The sequence below is a fragment of the Neoarius graeffei genome, chromosome 5 (assembly GCF_027579695.1).
Source record: "Neoarius graeffei isolate fNeoGra1 chromosome 5, fNeoGra1.pri, whole genome shotgun sequence".
NCBI lineage: Eukaryota > Metazoa > Chordata > Actinopteri > Siluriformes > Ariidae > Neoarius > Neoarius graeffei.
The window spans coordinates 54,375,974-54,394,386 of record NC_083573.1 but is presented as its reverse complement, the minus strand read 5'-3'; the positions used below and the strand labels follow the sequence as shown (position 1 = coordinate 54,394,386).

The 18,413-nt window shown below is 40.5% G+C and overlaps 1 protein-coding gene across 5 annotated transcripts in view; it reads left to right on the top strand.

The window, feature by feature from the left end:
* ano10a (anoctamin 10a) overlaps nucleotides 1–18,413 on the top strand; it is a 58,838-nt gene that overhangs the window by 34,629 nt on the left and 5,796 nt on the right. For all 5 annotated transcript variants that reach the window (XM_060922054.1, XM_060922053.1, XM_060922055.1 and 2 more), the window contains one exon: nucleotides 3,146–3,262. In XM_060922054.1, the coding sequence (XP_060778037.1) occupies nucleotides 3,146–3,262 (117 nt within the window). The remainder of the gene's footprint in view (nucleotides 1–3,145; nucleotides 3,263–18,413) is intronic.

Below are 18,413 nucleotides of genomic sequence, written 5' to 3'. Positions count from 1 at the left end.
GGCGATGCCTGTCCATCCATCCCGGGAAGAGTACTCACCTTCTGAAATCAACTCCTCTCACAATTTTTGGAGGAATTTCACGAAACTTAACAGGATTCTTTGGTATATGTCAATAATACACACATTCCAATTTCATTCAGTTCAGTCGCATTTTACCAGAGTTATGGCATAGTTGCCAGCGGGGGATATTGTGCTCTCCGAGCACTCTCTTGTAATCACATGATTTAGTGAACTGCGCTTTCAGGAGCATCTGAATGTGAGAAACACACAAGTGTGATCAGGAATGCGCTACACCACTGCTGCATACATTTAGTCAAACTTGTCTATTTTATATATGTTGATGTACATATTTTTATTTCTCAAAGCTTGTGTCGTTTCCAAACTGGCCTGCAGTGCACACTGTATAAAATCTCAGTGAAGGTGAGATGTACTTATGTTTGCTCTCTTGGTGGTTAGACAATCTGGGATATGACTGTAGGATATGATTCTAGCTGATAGTGTTCGGTTGCCTTCCTGGCCTTGGCCTGAGTTGCTAAAGTGTAGCTGACCCTGTTCTCCCTCGTTCTCACGAAATGAAAATGCATGCAGTTCACTTAGCCCATGTTTACATTAGACCGTATCAGCGGATCATCAGATTAACGTTTTTAAAACGATTAGCGTGCACACAGCAACACCAATACACGATTTGCGTGCACACAGCAACACCAATACACGGATACGTTCGGCTCTGCAGGCATCCTGCGCTCCAAATCACTCCGCCCTGAACAGCGAGTGCCCTCTGGAGGGTGCGCACTCCGGCCTTGCGCAGCTCACAGAGCGCGCGAGTGAAGTGCACAACCACTGATTCGGGACTGAGCCGCTGTGTGTGTGATCCCAGTGCATATCACTTACCACTTGCAAGTGGAAGGATGGCAAGCCTAAAGACAATCATAACTACACAATGGGCAGTATTTGCATCAGTATTTGCAGTATTTTCATACTTTTATACTCTTTAATGAAAGGTGATACAAGGCGGAAGTCCGCGCCGTTTTTCAGCAGTCGCGTCACATGACCAACGCCAGCGAATCAGGAAGGTGGATGTCACAGTGACGTTGTCCAATGAGACGCCAGCTAGAGCTCAGCACAGCGTATCCGCGTATTCTGAATGTTTACACAGCACCGGAGCTGACACGATCTGGATTGAATACATGGACGCTGGCGGAGTCCCGTTTCCAGGCAGTTTAATGTAAACGGACAGTGCATCCGCGAAGAAAACGAGACAGATACGGTCTAATGTAAACGTAGCCTTAGACTCAGGAATTCATTATCACACACACACACACACACACACACACACACACACACACACACCCAACATGATAAAATGCTCCTCTGTTTTTTTTTTTTTTTTGAACAGTTTCCTTTTAATGAATATGAAACTGAAGCTTAGGGCTTTTGCACAGATAGCAGCATTGTGGGTGTTTGTTTGTCCCTCCCTCCCTTCATCAACTTTTTGGAGTTTAGGCTAAGCCTGTTGCTCGATCAGATTACTTAAAAGTACATATGAGCAAATCATTTTGAATCTGCAACTGTAATGAATTAATTCTGATGTCTTTGCATGTACATACAGTCTGTGACCTCCGTGCCACACAAATGCATTTTAGTAAATCCTCCATTTTAGTATAAATTCCCCATTTCATGGTTTTTATGAGGGCATCTGTGCCACTGAGAGCCCATCATTTTCTCATTCAGAGATCTCATCAGGGAAGCGCTAGATAAGTGTGCGATGAGTGAGTGTACGGCTTAAAATGGTTCCCTGTGGCAGGATCTTTAAAAGTGTGACAGAGCTGGTGTGCTCCTAAGCATACATGTACATATATAATCACACACACACACACACACCTCTTTGGAACATGTGTTCTGATCACATAGAGTGTTTAAAACACAGGTGTCAAACACATGGCCTGTTTTCATTCAGTCTGTACGACCCCACAGCCCACGTTCCATCTGGTTGGTTAGAACCAATGCCTATATTCTTATGATTCAATCCAGTCTTTAAAAAAAAAAAGGGAAAAAAAGACTGAATCATGTGAGGTGTTGGTCTTCAGTGTGATTGACTAAATATCGAAATGTATTGGAAAAGAAAAGTTGGCGTTCAAAAACGAGAGATGAGAGTCTTGTGATTTTAGTTTGTGTGTCGTCATCTTAAATGGTTTTATTAATGTTATACTGCATAGATAATGTATAATTAATAATAAATATTTATGCACTATTAGGTGAATAATATATATTTGTGCGTGTGTTTAATAGTTATTCCACAAAATCGAGTTGTACATGGCTATAAGCCATGTATGACGAGTGAGATAACTTTTATTCTATCCACATTCACTGGATTTTGAGAAACGGAGCATTTTTACTTTTTGTAAATTCGGTAAATAAAAACTTTTTATACAAAATGTCCGACAAAATCATTTCCGCTTAGAATGTAAACAAACCGGCAAAATGACAGTAGCAATTTGTGAAATGCTATAATAATAATAATAATAATAATAATAATAATAATTCTTGAAAAATAAAAAATACATTCTTGCCATCAAATAATTTTATTTCTTTTTTTTCTTTTTGTATTTTTTGGGGGTTTGTTTTCGAGTAAATTTTTATTTCGTCATTGGTTGGTTCAGCAACACGCTCTGCCATTTTGTTTTTCTCTACTCATGGTACATGAGCTGATATCCTAGTTGTAGTAGTAGAGTAGCCAATCAGAGCATGTGATTGCTCATATCCAGTGAATGCGGATAGAATAAATACATTTTATTCTATTATTGTTCGACACTCCTGATTTGAAACAACATCCAGCATGGACAGCTGTTTACTCTGCTGTAAATATGTGTCTCTCTCTCTCTGTATCTGTACCCATCTCTCAGTAAAAGTACCTAGCACTATTCACCTTTGAACTACTTGACAGTCCAGAACTTACTACTGATAAGCTGGAGTAGATAATTTTATTAATTTAGAATGCCAATTAGAAAACATAGAATGCGTTAAATGTGCATGATATTTGTGTATAAATAAGAGTCTTTGGTGAAGTTTAAAAGCTGAATGAGAGTATTTTTAATCTGATTAGCTGGATAAATACATGTTTTCTGCTCTGGTCCTTATTTTGCAGCATGTCCTCCTGGCCTTCAAGTTTATTCTGGCTTTCGTTATTCCAGACGTACCCAAACACATTCAGATCAAGCTTGCCAAGCTGGAGTTTGAGTCTCTGGAAGCTCTGAAGAAAAAGGTAAGTGTGTGTGTGTGTGTGTGTGTGTGTGTGTGTGTGTGTGTGTGTGTGTGTGTGTGTAATCGTTAGCTCAGTATATCGTCCACGTCGCTGAGAAATCTCTGATTTATCTCTTTAGGGCATATATTAGTGTACACATTGACACTGTGTCAGCAGTGCATAAGTCTCAGTAATGTACAGGTGCTGCAGACAAGGAGAAAAGCACCGACCCCAAATCACCAACTGATCTGTAGAGAACATGTATACTGAAACTCTATGGCATTTTATTCCTAAGTTTATTCAAGGGCGTGTGTTAATATTGCTGTTGAATTGAAAGACCACACTCTTGATTAAAGATAGGAATAAAACTCGCAACAGACGTGTGTGTGTGTAAATGTTTAATAATGAGCCTAAACTTTGGCAGTAGTTTATCACCTTGAATACAGAAATAGGTGCACATGGGTATGCGTGTGCGCTGGCTCGTATTCATAAACACATAACGTTCCTTTCTGGGAGAATGATTTCTTTTCCACAGTGGAAAAATGCCTCCTGTATACTCGCTTCTTAGAACTGGATTCGCAGGTGCTCTGAATTCATATGGCCATGCTTTAAAAACAAGGTCAAGCCCAAGACTGATAATACTAGTGAGAAAAAATATACACAGCTTGTTAGGATGGATTAATATCGCATTACCAGTCAGCATAAATGTGTAATGTGATTCAGATTTGGAGTAAAAAATACAAATAAAAACAAAAGTCCCCTATGTACAGTTATATTGCTTACTGGTCCTGAAATGTAGTACATGGTACATTTCAACTATCTCTCTCTGGGTTTGCGCAGAAAGCTCTCACTCGGTAAGTCTGTTTTTGGCAGCTGCATGGTGTGCGCCAGTTAATGAACGTGAACATCTGCCAAACTCTAATCTCTACTCTAGGTCCTCTGAGTAACAGCAGATGTGTGGTGCTGTGGTGTTTTGCCTACTAGAGCGATGTAGGTTAATGTGCTGAAACGTGTAACCTGCAGTTACTGACTGTAACGCTTTTAACAAGAGGACTTGCTAATACTATTAATAAATAATCATATTAATCAATAAAACGCCTTAATCATGAAAGGCTTTAGTTATCCTGATGCAAGTTAATCTAATTGTCATAACAGCCAGGGCCGGCTCTAGGTCTTTGGCTGCCCTAGGCGAGATTGAGTTTTGGCGCCCCCCCAAAAGAAAAAAACCCTCTAATAACATCTAAATAACACTTTAATCTAATCACTCTATTCTATTACTATTAAACAATGTACGGTGCATGGACAATAAACAAGAAGTCATTTTTATCTTTTTCATTATTGTTATTATTGTTATCATTATTAACATAAAGTGTCACAAAGTAAAATGACCACACAAATTCAATACATATCTCCATATAATGGGCAAAAACTCTTCCGCACCCTGTTCAAAGTGTAGTGCATGGACAATAAACAAGAAATTATTTTTAGTTTCTTTTTTGCTATTAAAAGTTAAGTCATCTCTGAAGAATTAACAAATTAAATGAATAAAAAATTCTACAATTCTAAATTGTGCAAACTTAAGCACCCTGTTAGGACATCAATGGGCTGTATTTTCAAACAAAAGTGCTATTATGGGTACTTTGTTATTGAAGTCTATTGCTGTTTGCATCTAGTTAGCTAGGCAGACATTGATTCGGGCGTCTAAAATATTAATTTGCCACTATAATGGTTGATATGAGAGATTAGATCAGACTTACCTCTATACTTGGCTCTATTTGTTTCTTCCTGTAGCCTTCGTTTGCGCCCTTGCGCACCCGAGAGTTTGGATTTCTTCATTTAAGCACTTGTAGTCTGGGCTACTTTTTGCAGTGGATAGCCACTCTCATTCCCCGATGAACACCGCTCCCCCCGCCCCCCCTTATAACCTATCATTGTGCATTTTTAGTAGGCATAAGGAAATCACCGACCACTACTGCGTAGGCTACACTTGTTTTTCAACCTTTTTGAGCCAGGGCACACTTTTTTCAATGAAAAAAATCTCAAGGCACATCACCAATAGAAAATGTTGACTGAAACTAAAACGCTGTTGCCAATATTTACAATATACAGTCATTCTATAATTTTCCACAGTACACTTGGTGATCTCTCACGGCACACTAGTGTTCCACGGTACTAGAGTTCGGCAGCACAGTGGTTGAAAACACTGTACACCACTGATGCACTTGGTAACATCTCCATTCAATAACTCCATCCCTCCTTTTGGGTGGGGTTTTGGTCGCCCTTGGCGCCCCTGGGCACACTTTGCGCTCTAGGCAATTGCCTAGGTCGCCTATAGCAATCGCCGGCTATGATAACAGCTCATCATCATCTTGGAGAACTCTCATCCTAATAAGGTAGCTCCTCAGATGATGTTTATTACAACGTTATTACCTGTACCTGCAATATTTTTCCAGGATTTAGCAAATGAAAAAATGTTTTTCCGTATGCCAAAGTCTCTGTAATATTTAGCATTTGGGCGGAGGATAGAGAAACGGCGTCCGTCCGTCCAATCACGTTTTCATTTCCGGGCCGTCTCTTTAAAACTACTGAAGATATCTTCATGAAACTTTGTATACATATCAAGCAACATGTGAACTGGTGCCTTTTGCTATTTTGGATTTTTTTGGGAAAAAAAAAGTATTTTCCACATTTTTAGATAAAAAATACAGTTTGACTTAGTTTTTAAAAGCAATGTTTGTTGTCTCTGAGACAACTGATATATCAGAAAAGAACAATGCACAATATGGAAACGTATATGGCCAGCTCACTTTCAGCAAATTCCTTATTTCGCCCAGTGCGCACACAAAAACTTCAGTGTGCTGTCTAGTGTCTTGGTTTGGTCGCCCAGAAACATAGCTAACTAGACTAAAAAACAGGAGCAAACATAATGTAAGAATGTTTGGTCAAATAATTAGCTAGGTAAGTCCATTAATACAGACTGAGGGAAATGAATGTGTATGTCATCATGTGACATTGCATTTCCAAAGTTTTGGGTATAAGCTGTGCTGTTCCTTTCAATGCAGAATATATTATGAGTTTGGCTACCGTCCAAGGTGATTTTATATGTACGAGCAGGAGATTTATATAATTAAGCTTTGATCAACTTTGGCACACCATATTTCTCATACCTGGTTCTGAAAAGATCTTTTCTATTTTATTTTATTTTTGTACTATTTTGATTTACTAGCATGCACAAAAAAAAAAAGTTTTAGTGATTGCCAGATTGCGCCTCAGCCAATGTATGTAGTGCAGCAGGTGGCAAAATTCTCAATGAGGAGATTGCATTGCATTTATTTTTATCCCCCGCCCAAACGAAGTTTGGCGGGGGATTTAGAAACAGGTTCCATCCATCCGTGCGTCCAGGCGTATGTCCGTCCGGTCACATTTTCATTTCCGGGCCATCTCTTTAAAACTACTGAAGATATCTTCATGAAACTTTGTATACATATCAAGCAACATGTGAACTGGTGCCTTTGGCCATTTTGGATTTTTGGGAGGGAAAAAAAAAAGTATTTTTCAAATTTTTACATAAATAGATGTTGACTTAGTTTCTAAGAGCAATGTTCGTTTCCGGAGCGTATATCCAAAACTATTCATGATACGGATTTGAAACTTGGTATACATGTTAACAAGGTGATGTAGATGTGCCTTTTCTTACTAAGAAATTAAAATTTTTCATGTTTCCATGGAAACCATTTCAGACTTAGTCTCTCAGGTTAGTCTTAGGGGTAGGTTCTGTTTCCGGAGCAGAACTTGGAAAACTATGAGCGGTACGGTCTTGAAAGTTGGTATATGTGTTGATTAAATAATGTATATGTGCCTTTCGATACTAAGAAATGTGAGATTTTAATTTTTAGCTCTCCTGGACCAAAGGTCCGGTGGGTTTATGCCATGGGCTGCTGAGGTCAGTGTAAAGAGGTAGGGTTGGTTTACTGCAGCACAACTTGAAAAATGTGACAAATAATATCTTGGAACTTGGTATATAGTTGGTATATAGGGCGGGGGATATAGATGAGTCTGTCTGTCTTGTTAGTTCTTGTGGATGGATAGATGTGCAGTTGATCTGTCCAGTTTGAACCCAGACAAACCCCCTTTTGATTCTGGGATGAGCGCTGAATAAGCATTGTGACCCGATTACATTAGTGGAAAAATGAAAAGTGGAATATAAACAGCACAAGGGTCTGACGCAGTACTTGAGGCGCTCAGCCGAGAGATGGTGGTGTAAATGCCAACAAAAGGAAATAGCATTCATGAGCAGAAAGGAAGAAGGGTGTGACTGCTGTGGAAGGTACTTTGCCTGAGCTTCATGTGGCTAACATTTGTTTTAATTTACGCAGAGTAGCAGGTTGTAAACTACTTATTGAATATATTGATTATATTTCAGGATGATGGAGGATGTGATATTTCTAAGTTTCCTTTTCGCTCTCCTTTTTTTTTTTTGCAAACTCTGGCTCCAGCTCTGCTTTTCGTGCTGCTTTATCACAATGATGGGCACGAGCTAATAGTTTCAGCAGAGTCAACTGCAAGCATTTAAAGTGCAAATTTCAGAGAATTGCAGATTCTTGGCCACAGCCACTAGTATGAGAGAATGTATAAAACCTTCTCACGGACTTCTGGTCACATTATCCAGAATAGTTCTGTAATATTTGATGAAAGCTTTAATTGGAGTTCGTGATTCAGGACTGAGGGTTCACCGACTCGATATTATTAGTGCTGAGCGAGGATTATGTGCCATGTAGCCTTTAGCTATAAAATAGCAGCTTGTGGCTGTTGAGTCCAGCTGTTTTCCACGTGTTCAGCAGCTTGTAAGGGTGTAGACAGCTGTCCGTAGGGGGGACAGGTTCTCTGGAGTCAAAAGGAAAGCTGAAAATAGCAAACGCTCACAGGAGCACTGGAAATCCCCCGTTTACAGCCAGCACTGGAAAGCAACCTGCCACTCGGCGGTGAGCTCCAGGACAAAGCTGTGTTAGGCAGTGCTGGCTTTCTCAATCTGGTGCTGAAGTTACAGCACATGCTCATACAGTGGGCTTTTCTAAATGTCTGTGGTTTTCCCTTCGAGCCCCTTGTGTAGATTTAGTGATATCAGACTGGCTTTATTGACGCTTGCTTTGATATAGCGTCAGTGTTTAAGATGACAGCTTGCTTTCTAAGTTGTTCTTTATGCCAGATGAACAGAAATAGAAAGACATTTCCTGATCATCCTCCAGACTCTTCATGCCCACAGCCATTACTCAGCACGTCAAATTTTATAATTCAAGCCCAACCGAGTCACAGATAATGAGCTCTGTTTACATGTGTGCACAACTTGGACTGTATATGGATGAAAATCTGCTAATGGGTAATATGTAACAAATCATGTCAAAATTCATATTCTTTTATTGAAAAATTAAACTACATCATATTAAACTTTTATTATTTTATTAAACATATTAACAATTGAAAAGATAGTAATCACACTGGATTTTCAAAAAAATCATCTGCGAAGTTATCAAATCTACGCTTATGCATGTTATTTTTTGACGGAAAAAAATGAAGTATTTTTAGTTTTTTTCTCCTTATTTTACAAAACTCCATGCATATAAGAATGAAATAATCAGGTTTTTACAATACTTAATGGAAAATATCAAAGATCTTTCCAGAAAATGAGAATATAATTATTCAAGAAACAGGTGAAAAGATTCACGACCAAGAGCCAAGGTGATAACTTTTCTGTTATCACTTATGAACCGACATAACACAAGAATTCATTGTGAAGAAATCCTCATAACATAACAGTAGTAACTTACTATTAACATTAAGGATTGGAAACAGGACTCTGTGGAACAATACAATATTAAACACATGTGGGTTAGTATACTTATGCATGTTACTTTTGACGGACATAAATTACCAAAGATGAATTCATTGAAATGTACTCTAATTACACTATAAGATCTGACTAGGGAAAGGGGAATATGAATATTTAAGTAACAGGAGAAATCTAAGACTAAAATTATATAGTAAAATTCATAAATGAAGACTACAACATGAGTATTGCACACAGCCGGAACTGTCTGATAGTAACATGCATGCACCATAAAGTAATAAATGAGACTTAAAATTTGGATTACAGCCATGGAAACATATTTCTGGGCCATCAATCTCTTCCTTTTTCCAACAAGTCCACTTAAAGCTCTCTGACTCCAGAAGGAGACCTGTCTGACCTGTCTGACATGGTGACAAGTACACCCAAAACAAATTTTATTTATCTTCAATTGGGGGACGTCAAAATATAACGTGCATAAGAAATGTCCGTCAGATTGTAACGTGCGACTTCCTGCTTCCGTCAGGGACCAACACATTCCACACGATCATTCACCCTCCCGGCAAATTCTTTCAGTTGCACTGGCGTCAATTTTTGTTTACATCCATGATGAAGTATTTCAGCCAGTTCCCCGATCGCTACGGTTCATTTTTAGTGAGTGAAGAACAAATCTATACTTACGCGCGTTACGTATTATGCACGTTAGCTTTCTTGACAGACTGCAAACACACGCTGCTCAGGCAGCCAGTTTCTCCATCTTCTCGGAAAGCGATGATGTCATCAAAACTTGTGGTAGTGTGGATTTCCTGGAGGTTTGTGTATCATGCGGTGCTATGCCGGTCGGAGATATACGATACAGTCTTGTGTACATTATTTTCTGACAGACAGCGATCCTTTGATTTTACCATCGATGTATTTTGAAAACAGGCAGATTCCAAGGCGAGAATTAATTATAAATCAATTGGTGCTTTTATATTAAAGTGATTGATTACATATATTGTTCTATATTAATGTTTTTAGTTGGAATATTCTTATTCACAAGTTGATGTTGACTTCTGACGGACACAGTAACGTGCATAAGGGTCTTTTTTTTAAATGATTTTTTCATGTTTAGAAAATGTGCAGGCCCATTGTATGTGGTTTTTTAAACACTTCAGTAAACCTGTTTTATGGAGTGTAGTTGATTTAATTCCGACAATAAGTTGTATAGCAATCAAACCTTGTCGAAGTTGGTTAGTCAGAACTGTTGCGGTCGGGTGTCTAAAATTCACCAACTTCAAAAAATTAATTCATGATTTTACTGGGAAAATATAGCTTGTGATATCTGAAGTTGTCAACATTATTTCTTAGAGCAATATTATTTTATTTAAACCAAAAAATATCCAATTTATGTTTAAAATAGTGGATGGAGATGATTTTTTTTATACGTGTCTCACCATTATTACCCATTAGCAAATTTTGACTTATATAAAACATTTCTAGCAGTCTAGTGTTTCAACCAGATCTGTCAAAAAAAAAAAAAAAAAGGCTGCCATTTTGTCATCATCTTCCCCGTCCTCCTCCTATTGCCAGCAAGGGCCACAGTTCCTACGATAACATTTTAACAGTCCATCATTGGTGTGTCTAGGGCATTTAAACTTGTCGGTGTAGTCTATCCCTCTTTACGGAAGCCGCGAGAGGCCCTTCATATAATCTTTTTTTTTTTATTCACCTTGTTATCCTGAGATAACGACATAATTAATTCAGGATCTTGAGAAAACAACACAACTAATTCGAGATCTCGAGAAAACAAAACCGTTATTTCGAGATCTCGAGAAAATAAAACAAAATTATTTCATGATCTCAGCTGGATCACTGTATCTCCGTCAGTAGAGACGAAGCCGGGCCAGTCTTCTGCGGAGGTGCCGCGGACTAATTTTGAAATTATCCCTTATTAAAAGACTTAATGCAATCTCTCCCTGTGTCAACCCCTGATCAAAATATTGCCTTATTAGGTGATCGATTATTCCAGACATTCTAATGACCAAAGTTGCGTCTATACAGAATGAGAAACAGCCCCAAAGTCAGCATATCACAAGTCTCTTGGCGCACCTGAATGAACCATTTCTCAGCTGTTTACTCGAGATCATGAAATAACGGTTTTGTTTTCTCAAGATCCTGAATTAATTATGTCGTTATCTCGAAATAACGGTTTTGTTTTCTCGAGATCCTGAATTAATTATGTCGTTATCTCGGGATAACAAGGTGAATTAAAAAAAAGGATTATATGAAGGGCCTCTCTCGGCTTCCATACCTCTTCAAGCTTGATCACTGGGCAATTTACGCTACGTTCACACTGCAAGGCTTAATGCTCAATTCCGATTTTTTTGTGAAATCCGATTTTTTTGTGAGGTCGTTCACATTAACAAATATATGCGACTTGTATGTGATCCTCAGTATGAACGAAAAGCGACCTAAAAGTGTTCCGCATGCGCATTGCAGGATACGACGACGTCACACGCAGTGAGCATGGCCAGTGTTTACGGAAGTAAAACCGCCCGGTTGCGGTATGACCCATCCAATCTAGCTTGAATAGCTGCATCCCCCCAAATGGAAATCAGCTCCCTAACCTTTGCGTCCTTCCATTGAGAAGATTCAGAACCTTCACAGCCCGAAGCGTCCCTCGCATTGATGTCATGCGCAGGGGCGCAGATACGTTTTTTGAACTGGGAGGGACAAAAAACTGGGGGGGGCAAAGCTGCCAGCAAACCAACCCCAACCCCGATATGCCTGTCAAACTTGTTGTTAGTAACCATAGCAACCAAGCTCGAGCTCGCAACCTGTGCAGTCTGCGCAGCTCAACCAACCGAATATCAGTCTTTGTTTTGTTTTATGTGAGTTGTTGCAACTATGTATACACTGCTGTGCACCTCAATAAACCGAATGGTAATTAGTCTTTTGATTTTTCCGTGAGGTTTGCCTTATACAAAGAAAGACAGCATAGACGTTTTTTCCTCCCTATAAGTGGGGGGGACCGAACGAGGTGAATTTAAATCTGGGTGGGACGAGTCCCCCCCTCTATCTGCGCCCGTGATTATGCGCCATGTTGTTGTAACTTTTTTTGAGAGACCCGCCGCCTACTTCAGCGCAGAATAGTGACGTTTGTGGCTTGTTGATGACGTGTAAGTCGGATGAATGCGACCTGGCGGTTCAGACTGAAGTCGCATATGAAAAGAGCAGATAGGGATCGGAATTAGCACCACATATCCAAACGGCCTGGGTCGGATTTGAAAAAAATCGGATCTGTGTCGTTCATATTGTCAATAAAAGATCGGATACAGGTCACATATGGTCGAAAAGATCGGATTTGAGTCACTTCAGCCTGCAGTGTGAACATAGCCTTAGAGTACCCAGTTAACCTAACCGCATGTCTTTGGACTGTGGGGGAAACCCACACGGGGAAAACATGCAAACTCCACACAGAAAGGCCCCCGTCAGCCACTGAGCTCGAACCTAGAACCTTCTTGCTGTGCACCACACCACAGTTTTGTCTGAAAACATAGTAGAAAGTGTCCATTTAAAAAAAATCCCACAGCGCATCTCAATAGTGGACAAATAATGGGTGCCTTCCAAAACTCTGATCAATTTCTAGAGGAATCAAGGAGGCATCAATGTCTGTGTAGCAATTCTTAAAATGCACTCTACGGAATCAAAAATGAGGACACTGGAGGATTTTAAATCATGTACGGTATGAACAAATCCTTTATTTATAAAAAAAAAAATTAGGAAGGGGTTTTTTTTCGTCATGTGACACAAGCCTACAGTATAAATGCTTGACATTTATACTCCATAAAGTCTTGTTTAGGCGTGTGCTGTCCACGTGATATTTTAATTTGGTAATAAAAAAAGATGGTGTGCTGTTTTTCATAGGAAAATGATCAGAGATGGGGTGGTGTGATGTTACCACAAAAGTGTAAAATGTTTTAGTCCAAAACTATTTTATTCTTTTTATACCACAGCAATTTACCAGTGATTTATCGTGTCTTATTACCACGAGTTGGCCTAGTGGTTTGCGTGTCTGCCTCTCGACCGGGAGATCGCGAGTTCTACTCGCAGTCGGGTTGTACCAAAGACCATCATAAAAATGGTGCCTGCTGCCATCTGGCAAGGCACGCTGCAATACAGATGCAAGTAGGGAGTCAAACTCTCGCAGTTAGCAGAGGACTAGCCCCCCACTGTAACCCTAGCTGTATGAGAGGCTGAGGGCTAAGGAAGCGGAAATTGAATCCACCCAATGCGCCTTAAAGGGATAGTTCGGGATTTTTGACATGAATCTGTATGGCATCCCCATCAATAGTATCGTGCAAACACACTGACTTACCCCTGACAGCATCCTGTGAGTCCAGTTCTTGTCCAGTTTTGGTCCAGATGAAAGTAGTCCGCCAAGTTTGTTGGGGTCACGAAAGTAAAACGTTTTTCGTCTCAAAACAGTATGTGTTCAAAAGAGTGATATATTTGCATCACAAAACCGTTGCCAAATAAAAAGTCAGACCTTGAAATCGCTTGGCACTATTTTCTCTCCCTCGGTATCACTGCGCGCTGCCGCCAGGTGACAGCCACGGCTGTTTCATTCATTGTTTTAGTGATGGGAATTTCGGCTCTTTTGGCTCTTCTTACTATAAGGAGCCGGCTCTTTCGGCTCCCAAACGGCTCCTGAGATTTTATTTTTGATTTAATTGCTGCAATTAACTAGTTAATTAATTACATTATTATTTATATTTTATCAATAGGATGTTTTCCATTTTATTTTTTAGTTTTTGTAGCCATTGTAAAGCTTTGTAAAGTATAGCAGTGTAACAATGTTCTAGCTATAGAAATATAACTTACTTACCAATTAATAAATTATTTTCTCACAAACAATGCAAAACTGTGTTATATTACCAATATAAAATACACAGAAGACATCAACTGTTTATCCTTTATGGCTTTATTTCACACTCGACCTTGAACAAAATGCCACAAAATAAATTATGAAGTATAAATCAGGCCTAAGAAACTATGAAGCAAAGTTGGAAATTATTTTAACAAACACAGAACAATGTGCAACAAAATATGTGGCACCTTGAGCGCATGTAAAAAGAGAAAAAAGTGCCGCACTCTGCTCCACCAGTAATGAGAAGCCGCTGGAACAGCAAATATGCTCCTGTTATAATGACTGCTGTCTCGCTGTATACCGCAGATTAATCTGGCCATGCCAAGGCGGTTGCCGACCGAACCTGTCAATTTATGAGCGACAATTTATATCATGAGCTTTAGGAATTCACGGCAACAAAACAATGATCATGGTTGTCAAATAGACAATCATCCTTCAGCTGAGCTGAACTCTGTCTCTCTCTCTCTCTCTCTCTCCGAGGCACCTAAGGACAAAAAACTAATTCGGCTCCCCAACTCGGCTCCCACCGAAGAGCCGGCTCCCATCGTTCACTTCAAAGAGCCGGCTCTTTGAACCGGATCGTTCGCGACCTACACATCACTACATTGTTTACTGCTAGCAAAGTTAGCGACAACATGTCTGACTACGACGGTGAAATGTGTGCGGAGATTCAGCCACATCTTTGTTGCTACAGCCTGGATAGTCGCAAGTGCGCACCATTTTCACAAATATATTATTGTATAGGTTATAGAAGGTGATAAATTTGTCGCTGTTCTTGCTCTCAAATTAGCTTGTTAGCGCCGCTGATCTGAACTCCTAATCACTGCCAAACAATGGGAAAGGTGTTGATTCCTGCGCAGATGTCAACATGACAGCGCGCAGTGATACCGAGGGAGAGAAAATAGTGCCAAGCGATTTCGAGGTCTGACTTTTTATTTGGCAACGGTTTTGTGATGCAAATATATCACTCTTTTGAACACATACTGTTTTGAGACGAAAAACGTTTTACTTTCGTGACCCCAACAAACTTGCCGGACTACTTTCGTCTGGACCAAAACTGGACTCACAGGATGCTGTCAGGGGTAAGTCAGTGTGTTTGCACGACACTATTGATGGGGATGCCATACAGATTCATGTCAAAAATCCCGAACTATCCCTTTAAGGGCCTGGTTAATACTGGAATGGGAGACTGTGTGAGAAGAACAGGTCCTGGCATGGGCGGGACTTTTTACTTACTTACTTATTTATTTATTTGCCATGTCTCATTAAACAAAACAGGACATATTGTACTTTTATTTATAGCTTCAGTAAATATTTTGGAACATCCATAAAACAGGTTAATTCCTGCTATAAACCGTTCCCTCAGCAGCCTCGCCCCCTTTTTTCTTTATTTTTTTTGGGGGGGGGGGGGGGGTTGTCTCTTGAAGTAACTTGTCATGTTACAGAGATGCTGAAAAGTGGCAATTCCTGTGTCTTTTGTTGGAAACTTTTTTTAAAAAAACTGATTCCGAAAATAGGGGTGGCACGGTGGTGTAGTGGTTAGCGCTGTCGCCTCACAGCAAGAAGGTCCGGGTTCGAGCCCCATGGCTGGCGAGGGCCTTTCTGTGCGGAGTTTGCATGTTCTCCCCGTGTCCGCGTGGGTTTCCTCCGGGTGCTCCGGTTTCCCCCACAGTCCAAAGACATGCAGGTTAGGTTAACTGGTGACTCTAAATTGACCGTAGGTGTGAATGTGAGTGTGAATGGTTGTCTGTGTCTATGTGTCAGCCCTGTGATGACCTGGTGACTTGTCCAGGGTGTACCCCGCCTTTCGCCCGTAGTCAGCTGGGCTAGGCTGCAGCTCGCCTGCGACCCTGTAGAACAGGATAAAGGCGGCTACAGATGAGATGAGATTCCGAAAATCTTTCTCCTCACAGAACGCCTCACCATATCACCAATTACATTCAACTTCAATATGCTTGTGAGGTCCTGTAAGTGCGCTGTCCCTTTAGAAATGATACTAATTTGCCTTCCAGCCGTCACGGGAATTTGTGCCGTTCTAGAAAATAATCAACACCCCTTGACCAATCAGATTTGAGATTTCAACACCGATTTGGAATTCAGCAGCTGAGAGAGTAAATTCTCTTAAGTTGCTTGTGATGATGAGTTGGCTAGTATTGGGGGGATGGAACAGGACTACTGATGCAGAGTGATGAGCAAACCTGTGTAATATTAGTGTGCAAATACATTTACATACCAGGTGTGTTCCCTGTCATCGTGCTCTCGAGTTTCCAGTGTACAAAATTCCATTTCTTGACAAAATCCCTATGATGCTGTGTGTCAACACAAACACATGGCAGGAGTGCGCAGTGCTGAATAAAAGCTGATGATGTCTGCTGCACTCTTTTATTACTGGGGGATTGTGTGTGAATAGCTTCCTGCCCTGCTGTGGAAAGTTAATCACGTAGCATCAATGATGGCTGATTGCTCCAATAACATCAGCTTTGTTCGACCAGATGATTTGTCACATGATTTTGTTTACTTCTGTCTCAGGGTGAAGACATGTTTTCAGCACTTGAATAATTTCCTCAGTCGTTCAACACTTCAGACGCTATAAATCTCAATTTATAGGGCATTTCAGGGCAACAACATAAGTCAGCAGTCATCCCTGACTCACACTGGTTTGAAGGTGCCTTTCAGATTCCGGGACTGCGTGCTGTCTCGGACCCCCATACGTCAGGGATGTAGAGTGGAAAAAGCAGGGCACATCACGTCAGTGGGACCGTGGAGTTTGTCAGAAAGCGGATGCTCTTTAGCCTCGCAGTCTCGCCCATGTAACCGAAAACGGACCAAGTAAAACGTCATTATCTAAAGCGTGCTGTCATGCCTCAAGCTGTTGATATGTCCTTCGCTATCTTTTGATGGGAAGCAAAGCCAGTGGTGCTGTCCTGTCTGATTGAGAGTGAAATGAATCATGACCGTGAATTCACAGGCGGAAATTGCTGCCCAGCTGTAAGTACAATTTTACAGCTGACACAATAAACGCTGTTTGCGCCATGACATTTACCACACCACAGGAGCGGTGGTGTTGGTGTTCTAGGTCAGGGACACTGATTGTAGTGACAGTATGGATATTGTGGGCGACAGTACAGCACTGGAGTTACTTAATCAGAACATTGGAGGTTCTTTAAACAGTACTTGGACTACAGGAGACATGAAAAACCAAAAACGGGTTTGAATTCAGTAAGTGATATAATTTAAGGCATTTCTCTAAAGGGGTTATTTTGTGAATAACCACCCAAAAGTGTCTAAACCTTTTAATTTTTGTTAATTTCAGTAGAGATGGAAAAACTGAGGCTGCTAAGGGAATGACTGTCTGTTTATAGCTGCTACAACATAAGTGATAACAGGAACTAACTTATTTTACACAGGTACCACAGCATTTTATAACTATACATTACCAGTCAAAAGTTTGGACACGGGCGGCACGGTGGTGTAGTGGTTAGCGCTGTCACCTCACAGCAAGAAGGCCCGGGTTCGAGCCCCGTGGCCGGCGAGGGCCTTTCTGTGTGGAGTTTGCATGTTCTCCCCGTGTCTGCGTGGGTTTCCTCCGGGTGCTCCGGTTTCCCCCACAGTCCAAAGACATGCAGGTTAGGTTAACTGGTGACTCTAAATTGAGCGTAGGTGTGAATGTGAGTGTGAATGGTTGTCTGTGTCTATGTGTCAGCCCTGTGATGACCTGGCGACTTGTCCAGGGTGTACCCCGCCTTTCGCCCGTAGTCAGCTGGGATAGGCTCCAGCTTGCCTGCGACCCTGTAGAACAGGATAAAGCGGCTACAGATGATGAGATGAGATGAGAAGTTTGGACACACCTTCTAATTTAATGTTTTTATTTTTTATTAATTAAAACACTTCATGTTTTAAAGCAGGGGTCACCAAACTTTTTTCTCTGGGGGCCACATTGTCGTTCCTGACTGTGATGGGGGCCGGGTCAGCTATATCACATAGAATTGTATAACCCAGACAAATATGACCACCAGCAGGCCTCATTGTGTAGTAGAGATTACTAGCCTGGCACGGCCATCCCCACTACTATATCCCCACTACTATATCAACACTTGATTCCTGGCACATATTTGTTTATCTTTACTAGTGGTTTGCAAAAGTAGTAATCAAGTCTTCACACTTTGTTTTAATTTGAAATACCACTGATATTCCATTTATTTATTTTCTAATAAAAATAATATCAAAGCTGTCAAGGTAAGAAACATCTGCCTAGTTGAGGTGATTGACACTGGCAAAGGTGAGTGGAAAATTATAAATTGTAGGTAAGCCTGTTGATATTATTAATAATATTAATAATAATTGTGTGCAGCACTTAATAAAGGTCAAATAAATAGGCCTATAAAATAAATACATTTTAAAAAACAGTGAAATTATAA